Below are 23,215 nucleotides of genomic sequence, written 5' to 3' on the forward strand. Positions count from 1 at the left end.
CCAGTTCTTCTTGTCCCATCACTTGTTACTGGGGAAAAGAGACCAACCCCCACCTTGCTACAGCCTCCTTTCAGGTAGTTGTAGAGAATGAGAAGGTCTCTCCTCAGCCTCCTTTTCTCCAGGCTAGATAACCCCTGTTCCCTCAGCTGCTCCTTACCAGCCCTGTTCCCCAGACACTTCACCAGGTTCACTGCCCTTCTTTGGACCTGCTCCAGCACCTCTTGGAGTGAGGGCTCTGAAACTGAACCCAATATTTGAGGTGTGGCCTCACCTCCATGTTTTAATCACGAATCACTGGATAGACATTTTCTTGCATAAAGAATAAAGATAGATTTTGGTATTTTTCTTCCAAAAGCCTGGGGGAAAAAAAAACCAACCACCATTAAACCTGTGACAGCCATTTTCTTAGCATTTCTTGAAATTGTGGCCACTGAAACAGGGGTGATGTAGAGGAGGGATGTGAAAAAGAGCACAGAGGAAAAGGCAGAGAGAAAAAAGAAACCTTCTGGGACTCTCCTCTGCCAGCACAACGCCTACTGTATCTGAGGCAAGCACATGCCTAGAGGGCACAATCCATCCTTAAGTGTATGTGACCTACTAACCAGAGTGGAAAAAAAGGAGCAGGTGAACTGATTTACTGCTTTACTGAGAGAATAACTTTGGCCTCAGCAAGAGAAATTTGAAGAAGGCACTCATGCTGATGTGTGCACCGCTGCTCCCACCGGGTTCACAGCCCACTCTTCAGAGCAGCCAGGTTCCAGCTTTCCAGCACAACTGTTGAAAAGTCTGCCCCTGTGGCCAAGAAGGTCAGTGGTCTCCTGGGGTGCATTGGTCTCTTCTCCCAGGCAGCCAGCACCAGAACAAGAGGACACAGTCTCAAGCTGTGCCAGGGGAAGTTTAGGCTGGAGGTGAGGAGAAAGTTCTTCCCAGAGTTGTTAGGCATTGGAATGTGCTGCCCAGGGAGGTGGTGGAGTCACCATCCCTGGAGGTGTTCAAGAGGGGATTGGACATGGCATTTGGTGCCATGGTCTAGTAGTAATGAGGTCTTGGGTGACAGGTTGGACTTGATCTTTGAGGTCTTTTCCAACCTTATTGATTATATGATTCTAAGAGTGTGACCAGCTGGTCAAGGGAGGTTCTCCTTCCCCTCTACTCCACCCTAGTGAGGCCACATCTGGAGTATTTAGTCCAGTCCTGGGCTCTCCAGTTCAAGACAGGCAAGGAAATACTGGAGAGAGTCCAACAGAGGCTACAAAGACAATGAGGGGCCTGGAGCAGCTCTGTAAGTAGGACAGGCTGAGAGCCCTGGGACTGTTCAGCCTGGAGAAGAGCAGACTGAGAAGGCATCTTCCCAGTGCCCAGGAAGAGCTAAAGGGTAGGGGCAAGAGGCTGGAACCAGACTCTCATCAGTGGTGCCCGGAGACAGGACAAGGGGCAATGGCTACAAGCTGGAACCCAGGAGATTCCATTGAGTCAGGAGGAAAAACTTGTATGCTGTGAGGGTGGTAGAGCCCTGGAACAGGCTGTCCAGAGAGGTTGTGGAGTCTACTTCTTCAGAGATTCCAAACCTGGACATCGTGATGCTGGGCAAGCTGCTGTGGGTGACTCTGCTTTAGCAGAGGGCTGGACTGAATGATCTCCAGAGGTCCCTTCCACCCCCTACCATGCTGGGATTCTGTGAAATGTCAGCACAAAGTGATCATATTTATCAAAGGTCGTGTTTATAAAGCATATCATGATCTTATTTATAAGACATTCCTTCAGCCTTGCTGCTGGAATGTTTGTCATTTCCCTTTCTAAGCAGGTGAAAAAACATCTAAGTAATACACAAAGAATACTTTTCTGTTGCAACTTTACAAGAGTCTCAGACTTTCCAAGGTTCCTCCTCAAGGATCTCCAAGTACATCAAAAAGAGCAGGTAACATATAAATACTTTCTGAAAAGGAATGAAACACAGGAAAGGAATCACAGAATGTTTGGAGCTGGAAGGGACCTCGAGAGATCATCTTGGCCAGCCCCAAGGAAGCTAAGGGCAACAATGGGATCTCAGAGATCTCAGCTCTGAGCTACCTATTTTTAGCTGATTTTCATAGGATCAGTGTTAAGGAGGACAGAGGCTCTGCACCTCTTGGTAACTGGGTGGCAAACATCTGCAACACATAAACCTGCTGGCTGGTTTGGCAGCTCTTGGTCAGAGTGACTTGCCCAAGCTCATGTAGTAAATCAAAAGCAAAAGCCAGGACAGGATCCTGTTTTCCACAGGCTGTTTGCTCAGCCAGCTGGTAACACTTTCTTCCTGTTCCAGCTGAACCATTTCATCATTACAATGCTAGAGTTTGTTTCAGCTTTTTCTGTCACCAGCAGGTGGGGGTTTACAAACCACTTTGCTCTTCACCTCTTGGTCATCCTCCTAACTTTCATCCCTGCGTTGTTTTATTTTGCTGGAGGCTTTCCCAACAGGCTGGCTTCTCTCTGAAAAGCTGGATCACCTATGGAGTGAGGAGCTGTGACCTTCTGGTGCTTGAATGGCTCTACAGACATTCTGAACTTCATTTTGAAAAGAAAAAGTCATTAAAATGTAGGTTGTAAAGAGTCTGAAATCCCCTCCCTGCAACCCTTTGCTCTTTTGGGGAGGCAGGGGAAGTGCTTCAGGCTTCGGTATTCTGGACTGCCCTTTTCAATACTTCATGGATTTGGGAGCTGGGTTATTCAGGGTTTGATAAATACTGATTGTACTTCTATGTTAGCAGCATTAGCATAGCTCAGTTGTCTAAATGTTGTTCAAGTAGTTAGTAATCATAGACTCCCAGTGTGGTGGGGATTAGATGGGACCTTGAGGATGTCCCTGCTGACTGTGAGGAGGTCAGACTTCATGACCTTTGGGGGTCCCTTCCTGCCCAGGCTGTTGATCTTTGGAGATCATCCAGTCCAACTCCCCCTGCTGAGGCAGTCACCCACAGCAGCTTGCCCAGGATCACAATGTTCAGATGAGTTTGGAATCTCTCCAGAGAAGGAGACTCCACAACCTCTCTGGGCAGCCTGCTCCAGGGTTCTGACACCCTCATACCAAAGAAGTTTTCATTCCTGTTCACATGGAACCTCCTGGGTTCCTGACCTCTGAAATCATTCTTCAGTTTATGACATTCATTCACCAGATGAAACTCTTCCTGCTGCTTTCTGCTTGGTTCTGCTGTCAGGTAGTGCTGCCTATTGCTCTCCTATCCCTGCCTTGCAGCCTGCATCCTAACTACTGTCCCAAGCTGGGAACTACCTCATGTGATCTGTCTTCCTTAATAGCTGATCTTTTTCACTTGCCACTGCTCTATGTGGCAATTTGATGAATAGGTATAGGTCTGCTCACTGGTGCAGAGTGGCCTCAGGTTCTTGGCTGCTTTGTTGGATTTCCCCACTGCATAGCTTGGCACTGGCCTCTATTGTTTTTTGAGTGGTGCCTTTTGTTTCCTGTGAGGCTGTGGTGAATGCAATAAGCACTTTTTCACCTCATCAATCTCTTTGCTTTTCTTTCACCACCTACCTGGGATAGTGTATTTGCACAGGATCACAGAGTCACTAAGGTTGGAAAAGACCCTCAAGATCGTTGAGTCCAACTGCTAACCTGACACTGCCAAATTCATCCCTAAAGCAGGGTCCTCAGCCCCACATCTGCACTGCTTTTAGAGCTCTGCAGGGATGGTGATTCCACCACTTCCCTGGGCAGCCTCTTCCAGGCTTTCAGGAAGAAATTTTTCCTCATGTCCAACCAAAACCTCTCCTGGTGCATTAGAAAACTATCTCCTTTTGTCCTCCTACTTTGTTACTGGAGACACCAGCCCCCACCTGGGTCCTGCCTCTTTTCAGGGAGAGCAATGAGGTCTCCCCTCAGCCTCCTTTTCTCCAGACTAAACACCCCCAGTTCCCTCAGCTGCCCCTCGCCAGCCCTATTCTCCAGACCCTTTACCAGCTTCATTGCCCTTCTCTGGACACAGCCCAGCACCTCAATACCCTTCTTGGAGAGAGTGGCCCAAAACTGAACCCAGTAGTGAAGGTGTGGCTTGAACCAGTGCTGATCACTTCCCTACTCCTGCTGGCCACACTATTCCTAGTCCTGGCCAGGATGCTGGTGGCCTTCTTGGCTACCTAGGCACACACTGGCTCATATTCAGCTGACTGTTGACCAACACCCCCAAGTCCTTTTCCACCAGGCAGGTTTCAACCCTTTATCATTTTGCCATTGCTATCAGTTGTTGGCCTGTCTTTACTTCTAATTCTTCCTTCCAGCACTTTGTGGGAGCCAAGGGTGGATCTCCTCTTCTCAAATTCCCAGTGGGTGCTAAACTGTGACAAACCTGAGCACTTTGCTGTTTCCCATTACATGTCAAAACAGCAGATAAGCTTACCTTCCAGGAGATTTGCCACATCACCAGGTGGTAATTGCTGTCTGAGGGTCATTCCTGTACTTCTCCCTGCACTAGGAATGGCAGCTGTTGTAAGCACCAAACCAAGAGCATAACACAGACTATGTTTTGTGACAAAAGCCTTCAAAGGAGATAGGAGAGACAATAACAGGAGGGAGATGCCCAAATAACACCCTGCTGGCCTACTCCCAGGTCCATCACAGGGGTATCAGCAGAAGCCCACATGACCACGAGGGCACAAGAGATGGCAGGAACCCAAATCAAGGACTAATGAGGTTTTGGACAAAGGGGCTCAGGGGAAGGGAAGGGAAGGGCAGGGCAGGGCAGGGCAGGGCAGGGCAGGGCAGGGCAGGGCAGGGCAGGGCAGGGCAGGGAAGGGAAGGGAAGGGAAGGGAAGGGAAGGGAAGGGAAGGGAAGGGAAGGGAAGGGAAGGGAAGGGAAGGGAAGGGAAGGGAAGGGAAGGGAAGGGAAGGGAAGGGAAGGGAAGGGAAGGGAAGGGAAGGGAAGGGAAGGGAAGGGAAGGGACCAAAGCAGGTTGGAAAAGACCTTCAAGACCATCAAGAAGAATTTCTTCCTAACATCCATCCTAAACCTCCCCTGGTGCAGCTTGAAACCGTGTCCTCTTGTTCTGGTGTCCAGGCTAAGCAACCCCAGCTCCCTCAGCCTCTCCTCACAGGGCTGTGCTCCAGAACCCTCCCCAGCTTTGTTGCCCTTCTCTGGACACCTTCCAGCATCTCAACATCTTTCCTAAACTGAGGAGTCCAGAACTGGACACAAGACTCAAGGTGTGGCCTAACCAGTGCTGAGCACAGGGCAGAATGACCTCCCTGCTCCTGCTGGCCACACTGTTCCTGATACAGGCTGGGATGCCATTGGCCTTCTTGGCCCCCTGGGCACACTGCTGGCTCATATTCAACCTACTATGAACTTGATGGAAATCAAACTCAAAAGCCATCAAACACTTCAAGGTGAAGATGGTTCTATTGCACCTGACCTGTCTTTGAGATACAGCAGACCACAATGATGTCTCTCTTGGGCTGTCAGACCAAGTGTCCGCCTAGCCTCATATCGTGTCTCCAGTGGCTGCTGTAAACACAAACTTGGGGAAGAGTAAGTGCAGGACAAGTGTCTATGACTCATCCCTGCAGTACTATCTCAGGATCCAGCTCTTTTTTATCTCAGGGACTTTCTGAGCCAGATGTTTTTTCTACATATTCCATAGCCCTCAACAGATTTCTTTGTCCACGAGGTTGTTTTTGTCTTCCCTTAAAACCTTGGCACCATGACAGATGGCCAGCTCTCACTTCACATTATGTGCACGCTTCCCAGAAGACAGGGAGTCCTTGAGACAAGTAGCATCCGTTGATCAATGCTCAAGAACCCCAAGAAGCAAAGAAAATGTTGAGCAAGGCAGTGCTCCTGAAACCCTGCAGCTGTATGGAGCAGTTTCAGCTGCAAGGCAACTGCTCAGGAAGTGCAGAATTAGGAGAGCTGAGAGCATTTCCTGGTTAAGATGTAGAGAATGGGTACCTGAAGAGAAAGAGTTTCTGCCTGTGCTTTTGTCTTGTAGAACAATTCCATCCATTCAGCTTCTTCCACAAAATGCAACTGCCACCTGGGCTGTGTAAGCAGGCTGGGAGATGTTCTACTCTGCTCTAGCCAGGCCACATCTGGAGTACTGGGTCCACTTCTGTGGTCCCTAGCTCAAGACAGCCAGGAAGCTACTGGAGAGTGTCCAGCAGAGGCTACAGAGTTGCTGGGGGGCCTGGAGCAGCTCTGTGAGGAGGAGAGGCATTCTGACTAGCCATTATGTATATGCAGCCGGAACTTTTCACTTGCTTACCCCTTTATTTCCCCACTCTTGTCTCTCCCCAAATCTCCTAAACCCTTCCAATCCTCCACCTTCACTTCCTGCCCTGAACATCCCACAATTAGTGCAGTGCAATCTGGAACAACTTTTCCATTGTATCACACAGCACTTAAGGATGGCCAAGGGATCAAGCCCAGCCAACATGGATTTGGGAAGGGCAGATCCTGCCTGACCAACCTGATCTCCTTCTATGCCCAGGTGACTGCCTGGTGGATGTGGGGCAGGCTGTGGATGTAGTCTGCCTGGACATCAGCAAGGCCTTTGACACCGTCCCCCACAGCAAACTCCTGGCCAAGCTGTCAGCCCCTGGCTTGGACAGCAGCACTCTGAGCTGGGTTAGGAACTGGCTGGAGGCTGAGCCCAGAGAGTGGTGGTGAATGGTGCCACAGCCAGCTGGCAGCCAGGCACCAGTGGTGTCCCCCAGAGATCAGTGCTGGGCCCCAGCCTGTTCAATATCTTTATTGATGATCTGAATGAGGGGATGGAGTCCATCATCAGTAAGTTTGCAGATGACACCAAGCTGGGGGCAGTTGTCGATCTGTTAGAGGGAAGGAGAGCTCTGCAGAGGGACCTTGCCAGGCTGGACAGATGGGCAGAGGCCAAGGGCAGGAGATTGAACACATCCAAGTGCCAGGTGCTGCACATTGGCCACAACAACCCCAGGCAGTGCTACAGGCTGGGGTCAGAGTGGCTGAGAGCAGCCAGGCAGAGAGGGACCTGGGGGTGCTGGTTGATAGTCCAGTTTTGGACTCTCCAATTGAATTGTTTAGCTTGCAGAAGAGGAGGCTCAGGGGAGACCTTCTTGCTGTCTACAACTACCTGAAGGGAGGTTGTAGCCAGGTGGGGGTTGGTCTCTTCTCCCAGGCAGCCAGCACCAGAACAAGAGGACACAGTCTTCAGCTGAGCCAGGGGAAGTTTAGGCTGGATGTTGGGAAGAAATTCTTCCCAGAAAGAGAGATTGGCCATGGGAATATGCTGTCCAGGGAGGTGGTGGAGTCACCATCACTGGAGGTGTTTAGGAAGAACCTGGATGAGGCACTTGGTGCCATGGTTTAGTTGATTAGATGGTGCTGGGTGATAGGTTGGACTCGATGATCTCAAAGGTCTATTCCAACCTGGTTAATACTATTCTGTTCTACCAAAAGCTTCACATATTGAACCTATGACTATGTGCAGAACATGAGAGTTAATAGTTTGCAATTTACTTTCTGATTTGCCATTTCCAGACCAACAATAGATTCAAAGTAGTGCTTCAGTGAATGATTTACCTGTTATTTTACAAGTGACACCAAAGAACCTGGAACACCTCTCCTGCAAGGACAGGCTGTGGGAGCTGGGGTTGTTCAGCCTGGAGAAGAGAAGGCTCTGAGGAGACCTAACAGTACCTGAAGGAGGCTACAAGAAGGCTGCAGAGAGACTACTTACAAAGCTTTGGAATGACAGGACAAGGGACAATGGTTTGACATTAGAGGAGATTTAGTTTGGCTGTTAGGAACAAGTTCTGCACCATGGGGATGGTGGAGCTCTGAAAAAAGTTGCCCAGGGAGGTAGTTGAGGTCCCATCCCTGGAGTTATTCAAGGTGAGGCTCGGCAGGGCTCCAGACAACCTGATCTAATGGAGGATGTCCTTACTCACTGCAGGAAGGTTGGACTAAGTGATCTTTGGAGGTCCCTTCCAACCCAACCCATTCTAGGATTCTATGAAATGTCTCCATAGAGTATTCATATTGTTATGAAATACAAAGCTCAGTGTATGCAGAGCTTTTCCCATTGCCACCTTAAGCTGGAAAGAGCTTTTTGTTTCTCAATCATTTAACCATTCTGTGAGGCACAGGAAAAGATGGCAGCAGGCCTGAAAAACAGGCATTCATGTTTACAGAAGGATAGAGAGAGTCTACAGTCCAGAGGCAGTAATAGTGCAAAGGCAGCTATTGTGTTATTAAACATCTTCCAAGCTTTTGCCTTACTCCAGTTCAAAACAAAGATGGTATGGAGATGATGAGGCAACAATTTGCTAGGTGGACCTTAAAAAGAAGGTATGAGGGTAGAATGCAAGAATTCAAACAAACTAATCATAATAACAACAGAAAAAATGTCCCAAGCATCTATCATAGAATCATAAAATCATAGAATCAAGAAGGTTGGAAAAGACCTCAGAGATCATCAAGTCCAACCTGTCACCCAACACCTCATGACTACTAAGCCATGGCACCAAGTGCCACATCCAATCCCCTCTTGAACACCTCCAGGGATGGGGACTCCACCACCTCCCTGGGCAGCACATTCCAATGGCTAACAACTCTCTCTGTGAAGACCTTTCTCCTCACCTCCAGCCTAAACTTCCCTTGTTGTTACCTAGTGCAGAGGGGACAAATTCTCTGTTTTAGACTGTGAGGTGCAGAGGGGACAAATTCTCTGGTTTAGACTGTGAGCAGCTGTTTGGAGATCTTGCAGATTCATAGGACAAGGAACAAGGGGTACAAGCTAGAATACAGAAGGTTCCACCTTCACATGAGGACACACTTCTTTAGGATGAGGGTGATGGAGCTCTGGAGCAGGCTGCCCAGAGAGGTTGTGGAGTCTGCTTCTCTGGACACTTTCCAAGCCCACCTGGATGCTTTTCTGTGTGGCCTGCCCCAGGTGATCCTGCTGTGGCAGGGGATTGGACTCAATGATCTCTAGAGGTCCCTTCTAACCCCTAACATGCTGTGATTCTGTGCTATCATTTTCCTCAATATAGTTATTGTCAGGTTGTCACAGTATGGATACTTGCCTGTCCCTTAAATACCTGCCTTGGTTTCTTATGGAGCATCTCTACAATAAGGTTCATTCCCAAAATACTTTATTCCCAATGCCCCTTCCCAATGGAGCTTCACATGTCCATGAGTATGTGAACAGAACATCTTACTTAGGATGTGATAATAGATCCTGACATGGAAAATGTTGTTTAGCATTAATATGTGCTTATCATTGGTATTAGGCTATTCAAACTGGAGATAGACTCCTACCTAGTTTACATGAATTCTTCCTACCATGAGAAGACTATTGAGTCATTTTATCCTCATCACACAAATCTTGGTGCCTTTTCTTGGAAGCCTTACACCTCCTTATTTTAGGATTAACTCCACAAATACATTCAACTGACCAAGGCAAAAATACTGAATAAAATGTCCTCATGGACCTGATGTTTTTGTTTTAGCTTCTTACATCATTTCATGATCCATCCTGACCCTTACATTTCTCATGGGAATAAGAAGAAAGACAATGGCAAGCCAACAGTATCCTGGGCTGCATCAAGAGAAGTGTGGCCAGCAGGGCGAGGGAGGTGATTCTCCCCCTCTCCTCCACTCTGGTGAGACCCCACTGGAGTACTGCATCCAGTTCTGGAGCCTCTATTACAGGATGGATCTGGAGGTGCTGGAAGGTGTCCAGAGAAGGGCCACAAGGATGAGCAGAGGGCTGGGAGCTCCTCTCCTATGGAGACAGACTGAGAAAGTTGGGGTTGTGCAGTCTGGAGAGGAGATGGCTCTGAGGAGACCTTCTTGTGTCCTTCCAGTATCTGAAGGAAAGTTGGGGAGGGACTTTTGAGGGTGTCAGGGAGTGATAGGACTGGAGCAAAACTAGAAATGGGGAGATTCAGATTGGATGATAGGAAGAAGTTGTTCCCCATGAGGGTGGTGAGAGCCTGTCACAGGTTGCCCAGGGGGGTGGGGGAAGACTCCTTCCTGGAGGTTTTGAAGGCCAGGCTGGATGTGGCTGTGAGCAACCTGCTGTAGTGTGAGGTGTCCCTGCCCATGGCAGGGGGGTTGGAACTGGCTGAGCCTTGAGGTCCCTTCCAACCCTGACAATTCTGTGATATAAGAAAACAACTGAGGACTTTCAGCAGACACAAGTCAATGGGAGTGTGTAAATAAAAAATGCCAAAAGCCACAAAAAATGTTGCTCTGCTTTGTTTCAGAAGCATGATAAAAGTGACCAAAATTCTAGGTCACTACTTTCTTACTCATTATTACTCAAGCAAATCTTGCTTGCTGGCATCTGTGTTGAGTCATTCCTGAGTGAGGATGTCCCAGCTGATGGCAGGGGGGGGTGGACTAGATGACCTTTGGAGGTACCTTCCAACCCAAACCATCCCATGAGTCTATAGTTCTATGATTCTGTGAAATTCATGGTTTTTCTCCTTTAAATGATAACAATGAAAGAAAAATAATGAATGGGCAAAGAAGTACTGAAGATGGTGCCAATACACTAACTATACACTTAAGTTTACACTGCCTGCTCATTAAAGCACAAGATGATACAGAATAAGGTCAGGGGAAAATCATCCTAAAGACATCCCCTAAGATATCTGAGATACCCAATGACAGCAGAGCCCTGTTTATTCAAAATGCTTGGGGAACATCAAAACATTTGGATAAACAGGGCATCAAATAATTGAGGGAGTTATTGTATAAGCAATTCACACCAGGGGGACATAACCTAGATTCAAAGGAGGGAGTTTCAGATCAAAGGGGCACAGATAAATGGGATTTTACTCCATAGGAACAAATAAAATCAAGAGCATTGGGTGAGTCAGGAATCATGAAATGTCCAAACAGGGTGGAGTTTTTTTTCCAAGGAGAATTTAGGATGAAAGGACAAAAGTCTTTCAGTAGAGGCCATACAGAAGATGATTTCTATGCAATCAAAATAACAGCTAAATGAGACCAAAATTCTGGGAGACTTGTTTTTTCCTCTGTATGTGGTGTTGGGGACTTGTTTGGTTGTTCTGTTTGGTTAGTTTTTTAGAGTTCAAGGGGATTTTTTAACTTCACCAATACAGAATTAACCAGGTTGGAAAAGACCTTTGAGATCATCAAGTCCAACCTATCACCCAACACCATCAAATTGACTAAACCATGGCACCAAGCACCTCATCCAGGCTCTTCCTAAACACCTCCAGGACTCCACCACCTCCCTGGGCAGCACATTCCCATGGCCAATCTCTCTTTCTGTGAAGAACTTCCTCCTAACCTCCAGCCCGAACCTCCCTTGGCACAGCTTGAGACTGTGTCCTCTTGTTCTGGTGCTGGCTGCCTGGGAGAAGAGACCAACCCCCACCTGTCTACAACCACCCTTCAAGGAATTGTAGTCAGCAATGAGGTCTCCCCTGAGCCTCCTCTTCTCCAGGCTAAACAACCCCAGCTCCCTCAGCCTCTCCTCATAGGGCTTGTGTTCAAGGCCTCTCCCCAGCTTTGTTGCCCTTCTCTGGACACCTTCCAGCAACTCAGCATCTTTCCTAAGCTGAGAATCCCAGAACTGGACACAGGACTCAAGGTGTGGCCTAACCAGTGCAGTGTACAGGGCACAATGACTTCCCCGCTCCTGCTGGACACGCTGTTCCTGATGCAGGCCAGGATGCCATTGGCCTTCTTGGCCCCCTGGGCACACTGCTAGCTCATGTTTAGGTGGCTGCCAGTCAGCACCCCCAGGTCCCTCTCTGTTTGGCAGCTCTCAGCCACTCTGACCCCAGCCTGTAACTCTGCCTGGGGTTGTTGTGGCCAAAGTGCAGCCCCTGGTACTTGGACTGTGCCCATCTGTCCAGTCAGTCGAGATCCCTCTGCAGATCCCTTCTAACATCTAAACAGTCCCCCTTTTCCTGGAAGCTGTGTTCACTCTCCTGTAATTCACTATTGCCACTATTGCCTCTACAAGGATCTTTTAATAGTGGTGGTGGCAGAGGAGGAGACAGAATTGACATCAACTACAATTCCCTGAAAGAAGGTTGGACCCACGTGAGGGGTCTGGGGCTCAGTCTCTTCTCCCTAGAGACGGGTAATAAGGTGAGTGAAAATGGCCTCAAGTTGCACCAGGGGAGGTTTAGGTTGGACATTAGAAGAAACTTCTGCACTGAAAGGGTTCTCAAAGGCTGGAACAGCCTCCCCAAGGAGGTGGTTGGATCCCCAACCCTGGAGGTCTTTAAAGGGCACAGAGATGTGCTGAGGGACATGGTTTAGCACCGGACTTGGCAGAGTTACATAACAGTTGGACTTGCTGATATTAAAGGTCTTTTCCAACCCAAACAATTCTGATTCTATCATTTGAAGGGGAGATAAATATCTGAAAACACATCATGTTCTGCTTCCCCCAACACTTGATTTCTGTGGCAAAAGCCCAGCCAGGAGTGTGTGTCTCAGGGTGTTTGTACCTCCAACAGCACTAATCCTGCCTCATCAGCCACAGGGAAAGGAGGGTTCCAGAGGGATGGTTTGTGTAGGTGTCTTCTACCTCAGCGTTCAGACATGTTTTCAACCATATTGCAAGACACACCAGATCAACCTCTTGAATCCAACCTGATGTTTCTGAGCTTCGTAGCTGGGTCTTTCAGCCCGCAGGTCTGCATGAAGGTCCACGCACTGGAGCAGGTTCTCCTCACCTGGAGGAGGCTTGCAGTTCCAAGCTCTGGAGTAGGTTCTCCTCACCTGGAGGAGGCTCACAGGTCCAAGTCCCGGAGTAGGTTCTCCTCACCTGGAGGAGGCTCGCAGGTCCACACACTGGAGTAGGTTCTCCTCACCTGGTGGAAGCTTGCAGGTCCAAGTCCCAGAGGAGGTTCTCCTCACCTGTAGGAGGCTTGCAGTTCCAAGCTCTGGAGTAGGTTCTCCTCACCTGGAGGAGGCTCACAGGTCCAAGTCCCAGAGAAGGCTCTCCTCACCTGGAGGAGGCTTGCCTCGCACCACGTCCAGGCTGTACCTCACCCCTTGGCCATGGCAGCCCTCATTTAGCCTGGGTCCTACCTGCGTGCCCCGCGCCTCTCCACGGGGGACCGCCGCCCCCCCGCCTCGCCGCTCCGGGCACCAGGAGCGTTGCTTAGCTGTGTCCAGGGCCGCCAGCAGGGCGGGCTGCCGGCCGGGCGCGCTCTCCTCTGCTTCCCACTGTGGTCCCGCGGCCCGGCCGGGGGCTGCCGGGCAGCGGGGAGCGGAGCAGGGCACAAGAAAGGCGCCGTGGGGCAGCACGAGCGGCCCCGGCTCCCGGTAGCGCTGTCCCCAGCTGCCGTCGATTACCGCGCGGCTGCGAGCCCAGGTGCAGGCGCCGGGGCTGTGAGGGGAGCAGGTGGGAGTGGGAGAGGAGCAAGGATGGGAAAGAGGAGCAGCTGTGGGAGAAGGACAAAACTTAATGAAAGATTGGTAGCAGGGATCTTGGAGAAATGGCCGTTCGGAGGTGAGTTTAATGGGGAAGGAAGGGAAATCCTGGTGGGAGCAGAGGTTGCTGATGGGGAAGTGTTAGGGGGGGTCATTTTGGCATGGAAGGCATAAGGGGGTTAGGTGGGGTGAGGTTTGGAGGGAGAACAGAGGGATGGGGATGGTTTGGGGTGTTTGCTGTCAGGTTGCATAGTCTAGGAATAAAGGTGAGCAATAAAGAGCAAAGGAGGGGAAGATTAAATCAAGAGTTGGGGAGTTGTTTGCCGAGGAGACAGGAGGATACCTTTGCATTGGTTTAAGGTTTCAGTCCACTGGCCTGGTTGCCTCCTATCTCCTCCTCTTAATTCCTCTGCAACCTGTTGTGTAGAGTCGTGCTGTTTGTAATACAGGCAAGAACCAGTTTTATTCCAGTTTACATCAGCAGCTGATGGCTGTAGATAAAGAATCCCCCACCACAAAATGCATGAACCCCCCAAAAGTCAATTTCTCTCTTAAAACAAAACAAAAAACCCCAAAACCAAACAAACTTGAGATAGTCTTCTCAGTGAGTGGCAGATAATGATACAGCTTGTTCAAGTTTTGCCCTCTCATTATTCTCCCTTTCCTTTACAAGCTTCTCAAGGCTTCCTCCTCTGATTGAAGAATCCTTGCTGTGTGTTGAGTCTCAGCTGCAATTCGATAACAATATCTTGACCAGTTGTCTGTCTGGCGTGGAGCAGCGAGGAGAAGGTAGAAATGCAGCTTGTGTGTGATAATGGTTTCAGCTTGAGAGTCCTGGAGTCTGGCTGAAGCTATTGTCCTTCTTGGATTCAGGACCATATGTAAGGCTTGTGTCTAATTTAGAGCATAGCTGCAGAATCTTTTACTTCACTCAACTCCTGAAGCTGTGAAGGTTAAATACAAAGTACTTGGGCAAAAACAGTGGAAGTTTTCTTGGACTTGAAGTATGAGGCTCCTGCAGCTGTGAATCAGTTCCCATTACCATCCAATCCCTGGATTTTCTGCAGTGTTCCTAATTCAGATAGCAGCACTACCATTTTTGATCTGTTCATCTGAGGACCTGACTTCTGTTTGCTCCCATCAAACTCAAAAGCAGGTCTGCCTCTCTCTGAGTTCAGTGGTTACAGAATTGGCTCTGGGTTTTCCCTCTATTTTTTTTTCTCTTTACCCCACCCCCCTAAGGCTTTCTTTAAAGGGCAGGATGCACAGAAGATTTGGGTGCCCTGGAATCCAACAGAATCAATGCATTTCTCAAGCTCATTTTCAGAAGTAGTTTTGGTTTTGCTTTTTTTTTTTCTTCTTCTTCCTTTCTTATTTCCTGCCACAATCTCAGCCTCTTTGAACACTCAGATAGTGGAAGGTAATTCAGTGTGTGATTGGAGGGGGGAGGGAACAGTGTGTGTGCCTGGGTCTTAAAATAATATCAACATTAAGGTATATTTAATTATGCTCTATCAAGAGAGTGGTAAACTTGGGTGTTTGCTGTTGCCATTGATCATGATGCTGTGTAGCAGGCAGAGGCAGTAGCTGCTGCTGCTGCTGATGGAAAAGAAAAGGTAGTGGAAGGAGGAGGGGAGAAGGAGGTGGGCGAGGAGGAGATTGGCTGCTCCTCATGTCAGTCAGAGCTGCGGGCCCCGGCTCTTCCGCTGCTCCAGCTCTGGCTCTCCCTTGAACAGCTCCTGGAGAGAACAAGGCGTGCGGAGCTCGGATCACCAGCATCATGCTCCTTGGGCTTGGATCGTAGATCCCCTCCCTCTTTGAACATTAAAAGAACTCCTTCGGCCATCAGCGTCCCAGGCAGACCCAGCGAAAAAACACACACGTGAGCGAGAGAGGAGAGAAAGAGGAGGAAGAGAGAGAAAAAAGATCTGCAACCAAGTGGACTAAAGCAAAGGGGGAAAAAAAAGAGAGAGAGAGAGTGCTTTGCTTGCACAGCTGCAAAGTGGGAATTTAAAGACCTGCAGAGAGAGAGATTCCAGCTCATCAGCACATACACATTGCAGAATTACAGATCCAGGTAGAAATGACATCAACAGGGAAAGAAGGCAGCGGAGCTCAACATGCACAATATGTTGGACCCTATCGTTTGGAGAAAACCCTAGGAAAAGGACAGACAGGTTGGTTCCTTCGCAGCAGCACCGGCGCTAGGGGGAAGGTGCTGGAGCAGCCAGTGAGCTGTTGGGGATGGGATATTCCAGGGTTCAGGTTTTCCCATTTGCTGCTTTGGTGGAGATGCTATTCACGGGGGATTTTTTTTTCCTTCTTCTTTTTTTTTTTTCCCCCCCTTTATGTATTTTTAGGTTTCATTTAAATTATTTCTTTTCTTCCTTTTTCACCCCCCCCTCTTTTGTCCAAAAAAAAAAAACACCCAACCCCAAACAACAACAAACCCCAGGATGCTTTATGTTCATTACTCCTGCTAATGGGTGTTGTTCTGCTGACAGGCAGAGTGGATGCAGAGGCAAAGGGAGAAGGGAAAAAAAAAACCAACCCATAGATGGTCGTCTGGTGGTGAATTTTTCACATCAATTTCTTCACTGCCCTACTTCAGATCATTTACAAATTTTAAATCAAATTATGCTGAAATGAAAGGTTCACAGCCTGTAGTACCGAGGAGGTGGTGGTGGTGGTAGTGGGGGAGTCACCAGCAGTATTTCATGACATCATGATTGAAAAGGGTGTAGTCCTTAAGGTGCAGTTGGGGGGGGGGGGGGGTTGGAAATCTGTACAGTATGTCTGTGGCACTGACTGCTGTGGGTATTTAGCAAATATGGATGGATGGGCTTGGTGGTTTTTGTGGGTAGGGTCTGGAAAGAGGAGGAAGGAAAAAAAAAAAAAAGCCTAGAGGCTGGGCAGCAGAATTCAGGCAGCAGAATTCATTCTGGTTGTGCTGTGTTTTTGTAGGAGGGATTGGATTGAGGGGGGGGGGGGGGGAGGGGGAGGGGAAGGTTCTTTAATTATTTTTCTTAAAGCTTGTTTATGAAACTTGCCCCCCAGCAGATTTTCCTGAATGGAACAATGGTAAGAAATATAGATTAAAACAAAAAAAATATATATATAAAATAAATTACAAGGAGGAAAGGGAGTGGAGGGAATTAGAAGAGAGCAGGTGCTTCTGTCCTACATGACATAATTAGATCCACTAAATGCGTTCAAGACCTGGACTTACTGTTGCTTGCTTGGGTGGCAGATTCTCTTCAAGGGCAGGAGAACATTAAAACCCCTTCAGAAGGAGCCCAAATGTCTGCTTCATCGAATTTTTTAATTATTTCTCCTTTTCTAATGATTGAATTCTATTTTTTTTTTCCCTCCCCCCTGACAAGTGCCATAAGCAATGGCAGCTGGCAAATGCACCGGGTCGGGAGCCCCCCCTAAAAGTGGATTGAGATGCGAAGGTTCTTTAGGGAAGGGGGAAGATCAGCTCTAGGTGTGTGTGTGGGGGGTTTCTTTGGGCATGTGGGTGTTAAGTGTTGTTCATTATGGTGGGACAATAAAACATGATGCATTGTGGTGGGGTAGGGTTTTTTTTTTTGTTGTTGTTGTTGGTTTTTTTATAACCCAGCCGAGCTTTGCCCATCTGTTGTCTAAAGGATTTAATAGGCGTTTCCATCCCCAGCTGCTGCCTCTGCTCTGCCTGCTTCCTCACTGCCCTGCGTGGCAGCAGCTCTGCAGTCCGCAATTTTCTTAGGGACACAGTCAAAATCCAGATCTTTCTCTGTAAGAAGCAATGCTCTTCTGAGATGATTGATTATAAAGCCCCCCCCTCCCCTCCTCTCCTTCCCCTCCTCTTCACAACCCCATAGCAACCGTTCCGAGGCAGGGATGAAGATGACATTGTCTTCTAGTGGAAGTGACTTTTATTTATATTTCATTTTTTCCCCTCAAATCTCCTCAGTGTGTCAGCTGCTGAAGGTAGCTCTCTGTCACTGTTTTGGTTACTACCTTTATGCTTTGCATAGCTCCAGAAGCCCTTACTTCTGCAGCTGTGTTCTTCCCCAGATTGGGTCTGATGATGATAATGAACATCCTCTACCAAAAAATCGCAGCGTGCCAGTGATAAACCTGCCCTTTTTCTTCTGGCAGTCCTTTCTTGGATACTCCAGGTGGTCAGAGAGCCAGCTATAGATGACAAATTCATTTTTGTCTTCATCACCCTTTCCTTCTTTCGTCTCTCTGTCCCCCTCTCAGCACCCCTCCCTCCCCTTTAAATACAATTATGCCTGAGATTCCTGAAAATACAGCTGCATTAACCTTCTGCTCCATGTCTCATAGCCTGACGGCGTGGTCCTAAAGGGTTATCTGCAGCTTTGGTTATTTTTTGTCTCTCTGCTAATCTTCCTATCTTCCTCCTAAGTGATTAGAGACGTGGGGGTGGAGGGAGAAGGAGAGGATGTATTTAGAGGCTTGCTGCTGTTGGCCTCTGCAGTTATTCAGCCAGCTGGACGAGGGTGAAAGTTTCCTTTTGCAGCTTTACCATATAACCCATCTTTAGCGAAGCCTCTGCTGCTTGCACACATGGATGCACACAAAATGCACGGGGCATGGTGTCATAGAAGCTGGGGGTGTGTGGGGGTTAGGGCTGGAGGGGGAGCAGAGGAAGAGAAATCTCCAAAGTCGCTGATGTCAGCCTGTGTCTTCCTTGCTATACCCGCCCTTGATGAGGGGAGTAATGCACTGGGGTGAAATCTCACTCGGTATTAAACACACACACAGCTAAATATGGAAAGATGCCTTCTGGTCTTCTCGCATTTTCTGTGCTAATCACATTTGGGAGCAGGCAGGATGGTATGAGCAGTGTGTGTGGTACGTAGCTAGTCCTCCTCCTGCTCATCTTGGAGGGGGGAAGCAGGCAACCCTGCAGTGTTTTAGGGGAGAGGGCAGCATGTGCAGTGTGCAAGGCCTGGTTCGCCACAGTGTTGTCACGGTGTGGAACTTTGAATTGGGGTTGCAGTGGCATATGGCTGAAGGAAAGCGTGGTGGTACTCATGCCTTCAGAGCTTGCTTTCAAGCCTGGAAGATTAGGAGATAATGGATTGGGATGTGTGTTTGTATATAATTATTACTGCTTTTTCCCAAGGGGATGGGGAAAAGTGAGGACTAAAATCTGGCAGAATGTAATGCTGGCTAGAAAGTAAGTGTAAATGCAAGTTGTGTTGCTGCAGAGTCCTGTTCATTTTGCAGTGTTCTTCATAATATTTTTGTTCAGTGTGAATTAAAAAAAAATATGAAGTTTAAAGTTATTTTAGACCAGCAGGTCCAGCTTTGCTCCTAGATATATTAATATGTGCTGCAAATGTGTTAATCACTCTTCCCAGCTTTTGCTGAGATCAAAAGACAGGGGTTTGGGGCAGGAGCATGGGTTCCTAGCTCAGGGCAGACTTGGAAATGGTGCCTTGGGGGGCAGAACCTGCTGGTAAGTAGAACTCCCTGGCTTTCTCTCTGAAGTTCTCACTGATTGCCACCCAAATAGCTGAAAAGAAATTGTTTATCAACAGCAGCCTACTGGTGCCTGCAGCAAGGTCCAGCATCTGGGACATTAGTGGAACCTGGTGACATCTGGCTGTGGGTGGGCAAGACAGACATGGAAGAGGGTTCAGTTCACATTGGTGGGTAATGACCATTGCTGAAAGTCTTGGTTAGAATTCACATTTGGGGTATGCAGAACTGGTCCTGAGCAGCCTTCTGTGCTGGTGCATTGGCCTTGCTGAGGGTGAGTGGTGCCACAAGGAGGGGATCAGGGCCTCTGAGTGGGAGAAGCTGGGCAAGGGCTGCGTGGGGCAGTGCTGAAAAACATCTGTGCTTCTCTCTTTGCTAGAGGTGGGGATGGTGGAGGGATGAAGGGAGATCCTTTGCCTGTGAATTTAGGGTATCATTTGAGTGCTGTAGTAAGGTGGTTTGCTTTTGTAATGCCTTGAATTCAGAGCACCTCTTGTTTACTGCAGCAGGAGGAGCAGCTCACGGAATCAGCATTTGATTTTGGCAAGAGTGCAAGCAGCAGCAGCTTAGTTTTCATTATTGTACTAAAAATTGTGTTTTAGAGATCTGTCCAGGTAAAAGACTGTTGAGGTGGATATACAGGGTGTGAGGGGAAAGGTTGGCTTGGCCAAGCTTCATTGATAGATACTTCTACAGCTAATTATGGGAGGGTTTTATTGTAATTAACAGTAATGAACAAAGGATGTCCCACTAACACACGTGGAAACAGCATGCCATGAGAAGCCCCAGACAGATCTGACCATGAAGGACTGGTTTAGTTTTAGGTCAAACAGAAACTTTTCCTCATTTGCCACTAGACCTGCATGAAATCAGCTTCTTGGCTATTCTTTGTTGCTTTGGGGGTTGGGTTGGTTGGTTTTGGTTCGAATTCCCCAAATATCTTTGCCCATGTCTATCATTTGCCCTCATTAAATCCTGTTTCACCCTTGAAACTCTCAAAAAGTATTTCACAGTGACTGAGCTGAGTGTTTATTAGTGAGTGCAAAGGTGTGGAACTGCAGTATTTCCTGTGAAGGGCTTCAGTGTTCCAGAGGGTTTCCTTGTGTTTTCCTCTGACAGTCACTCTGTGGCTTCAGCATCACTCTTTGCGATGGCACCAAGTCAGTGTCTGGTTGAAATTTCCTCCACGCTGCTTTGTCTCCAAGCAATGAGACGTTGGCTGGAAGTGGGAGTTCTCCTGTTCACTTGGAGCTAAACTTGATGGAAAATGTCATCTTGCTGATCCATTTTGTCTTGTTCCTTTCATCCTGTTATCTGCTCAGTTCTGCAGGCATTCAATACAAAGAATCCTGCTTGGCGCTCAGGGCACCTGGACCTTCACAAAAAACAATGTGTGTGTGTGTGTGTGGGGGGGGGTCCCTTTTCTGCACTGTATACCTTATAACTTAGAGCTGCTTAGGTGGATAACATGTTCCTTCTGTCTGAGCCAGCAGTGAGGTGTTCAGCAGTATGCTGGAGGGTTATGTAAGAGCAGGGATCATCGTGTTTGGGCCTCGGTGAATTTTGGAGCCTTTGATTCAGCAAGAGCCCGAGCAGGATGTTTCTTAACCACCTGTTTCCATGACACTGGCAGAAACTGGAATGTGTGTAGTTAATTGGTTTTAATTTTCTTTTAATTTTTTTTTCACTTGTCTTTGTCAAATTGGGGTGAAATGGAAAGCTTCAGCTGCGTTGGAGGAGTGTTTGGTAGCCAGTGGGATCTCAGAAGCCTGGTTTCCTTGAGTAGGTTACACAAAGTTTATCCCTTTCCATTCATACTGGGAGATATATATATATTTATTTATTTTCATCTGAACTAGTATGTTGGATCTAGAGAGGAGCTGAAGAGTGTAGCTTGCTTCTCTGTTCAGCTGCCCAGGTGAATGCATTGTTACAGAGGTGTGAATCGTTGGAGTCCCTCCCCATGGCCTTTCTAAACAAACCCACCAGTGTATGTTCCCTTAATGGTTTGATGTAGATTCTGTTTTTCTTCCAAAAGTTTCTTTCAGCACACTAAATCCACCTCCTTTGTCCTCATACTCTGTGAAGACTTAACTTGTTAATTAGGGATCAGACAAATAAAATACTGCAAACGATTCTGTGGGTGGTAGAGGCCTTAAGAATGAAGTTTTGCCAGGAAAGGTTATGTCATAGGGACTGAGACTTAATGGATTGTCAAGTGATGGTTATGGGTTCTGAGAGCTTTATGTACCTTTCATCTGATTGTTCAGGAGTGCTGTTTGCCTGCATCATTGACTGAAGTAAACTGATGGAGTCATAGAATCATAGACTGGTTCTGGTTTGAAGGGACCTTTTAAAGGTCATCTAGTTTCACCCCTTCCTTGCATAAGCAGGTTGCTCAGAGCCCCAGACAACCTGACCTGGAATGTTTGCAGGGGTGCAGCATCTACCTACCAGCTCTCTGGGCAACCTGGGACAGAGTCTCACCACCCTCTGTATCAAACACTTCCTTCTCTCCAGTCTGAATTTCCTTCATTTAGTTTAACCCTTTACCCCTTGTCCTGTCACAACAGGCCCTGCTCAAAAGTCTGTCCCCAGCTTTCTGCTTAGCCCCTTTAAGAACTGAAAGGCCACCAGAAGGTCTCCCCAGAGCTTTCTTTTCTCCAGGCTGTACAATCCCAACTCTCAGCCTGGCCTCACAGCAGAGGAGTTCCAGCCCTCCCATCATTGCTGTGGCCTCCTCTGGCCCCACTCCAACAGGTCCCTGTCTGTGCTGAGGACTCCAGAGCTGACCCCAGCACTGCAGGTGGGAGTCTCAGCAGAGGGGCAGAATCCCCTCCTTCCACCTGCTGTCCCCACTGCTGGGGATGCAGCTCAGGATATGGTTGGTTCTGGGCTGTTTCCACATTAATTTTAAGCAGTGAACTGAAGAATCAGTCTGCCTGGTGTGTTTTGTTCCTCATCCTCTAGTGGAACACTAAACTGTGCTTTTGTTTGTTTGCTTGCATAAGAATTATGCAAAGTATCATAGAATCACAATTGTTTTGGTTGGAATTGACCAGGCCATGTGTCTGAACTGCAAAGTTCAGACACCCCTTTTATGACTTTAAGCAAACTCCTGTTTGCTAACTGCAGCAAAAATGTGTTTTGGCTTCCATCCTTCTGCAGACTTGGTAGGGACAGTCTTTTACCCCAGTATCATAGAATAGCTTAGGTTGAAGGGACCTTAGAGGTCATCTACTCCAACCTCCCTGCCATGGGCAGGGACACCTCACACTACAGCAGGTTGCTCAGAGCCACATCCAGCCTGGCCTTCAAAACCCCCAGGGATGAGGCTTCCACCACCTCCCTGGGCAACCTGTGCCAGTGTCTCACCACCCTCATGGGGAAGAACTTCTTCCTAACATCCAGTCTAAACCTACTTTCCCTCAGGTTAAAACCATTCCCCCTTGTCCTGTTGCTCAATGCACTTATGAAAAGTCCCTCTCCAGTTTTCTTGTAGGATCCCTTCAGAAGGCAGCTCTAAAGTCCCCCCAGGAGTCTTCTCCAAGCTGATCAACCACAGCTCTCTCAGCCTATCTCCATCGAGGTGCTCCAGCCCTTGGATCATCTCTGTGGCCTTTCTCTGGACTTGCTCCAGCAGCTCTGTGTCCTTCTTGTGAAGTAGCACAATTATGATGAACTTGTTGAAAAAGGAGCAGGCTCTGAATGATTTGTTTTCCTTTGTGAAATGCAGTGAGCTTCCTCACCCAAGAGCCTTTGAGATGCTGAATGCAGATGAGTGGGACTGTATGACTGCTTCTGTATAGCTATGTTTAGTCATCAGCAGGCATTATGGAAGCAGTGACGTCACCAATAGAGTTCTTGCACTGCTCCAGCGCTTTGCTGCGTTCTGTCACTGCTCTAATGTCACTTTGTACCACCACAGTGGGAAGGACTGCGTTGGGAGAGAGAGGGTGGAGGAATTGAAAAGGCTTCTTCACAGAAATTACCTCTTGAGATTAATTCTTTCTCACCTCTAAAAAAGCTGTGCTGCCATCAGAAGAGCAAATGTGGCATTTGAAATGGGTTCTCAGAGTCCTAGAAAGCGTTTAGGCTGGGGAAGACTTTTAAGATGATCAAGTCTAACCATTAATCCAACACTACCAAGTATACTGCTAAGCCATGCCCCTCAGCACCACATCTACATGGCTTTTAAACACCTCCAGGGAAGCAGATTCCACCACTTCCCTGGGCAGTCTGTTCCAGGCCTTGACAATCCCTTCAGTGAAGAAACTTTGCTGAAGCTTAACCTAAACCTTCTCTGGCGCAACTCG

General features: G+C 48.1%; 1 protein-coding gene across 13 annotated transcripts in view; it reads left to right on the plus strand.

Annotated features, from left to right (window-relative positions):
* The first annotated feature begins 15,104 nt into the window (after positions 1-15,104).
* Positions 15,105-23,215, plus strand: part of BRSK2 (BR serine/threonine kinase 2) — a 419,371-nt gene continuing 411,260 nt past the window's right edge. For all 13 annotated transcript variants that reach the window (XM_068147794.1, XM_068147787.1, XM_068147789.1 and 10 more), the window contains exon 1: positions 15,105-15,580. In XM_068147794.1, coding sequence (XP_068003895.1) covers positions 15,487-15,580 — 94 coding nt within the window. In that variant the 5' untranslated portion in view covers positions 15,105-15,486. The remainder of the gene's footprint in view (positions 15,581-23,215) is intronic.

This window comes from Melanerpes formicivorus, unplaced genomic scaffold (genome assembly GCF_026170545.1).
Source record: "Melanerpes formicivorus ecotype bairdi unplaced genomic scaffold, bMelFor1.0.p_v2 SCAF_16, whole genome shotgun sequence".
Classification (NCBI taxonomy): domain Eukaryota; kingdom Metazoa; phylum Chordata; class Aves; order Piciformes; family Picidae; genus Melanerpes; species Melanerpes formicivorus.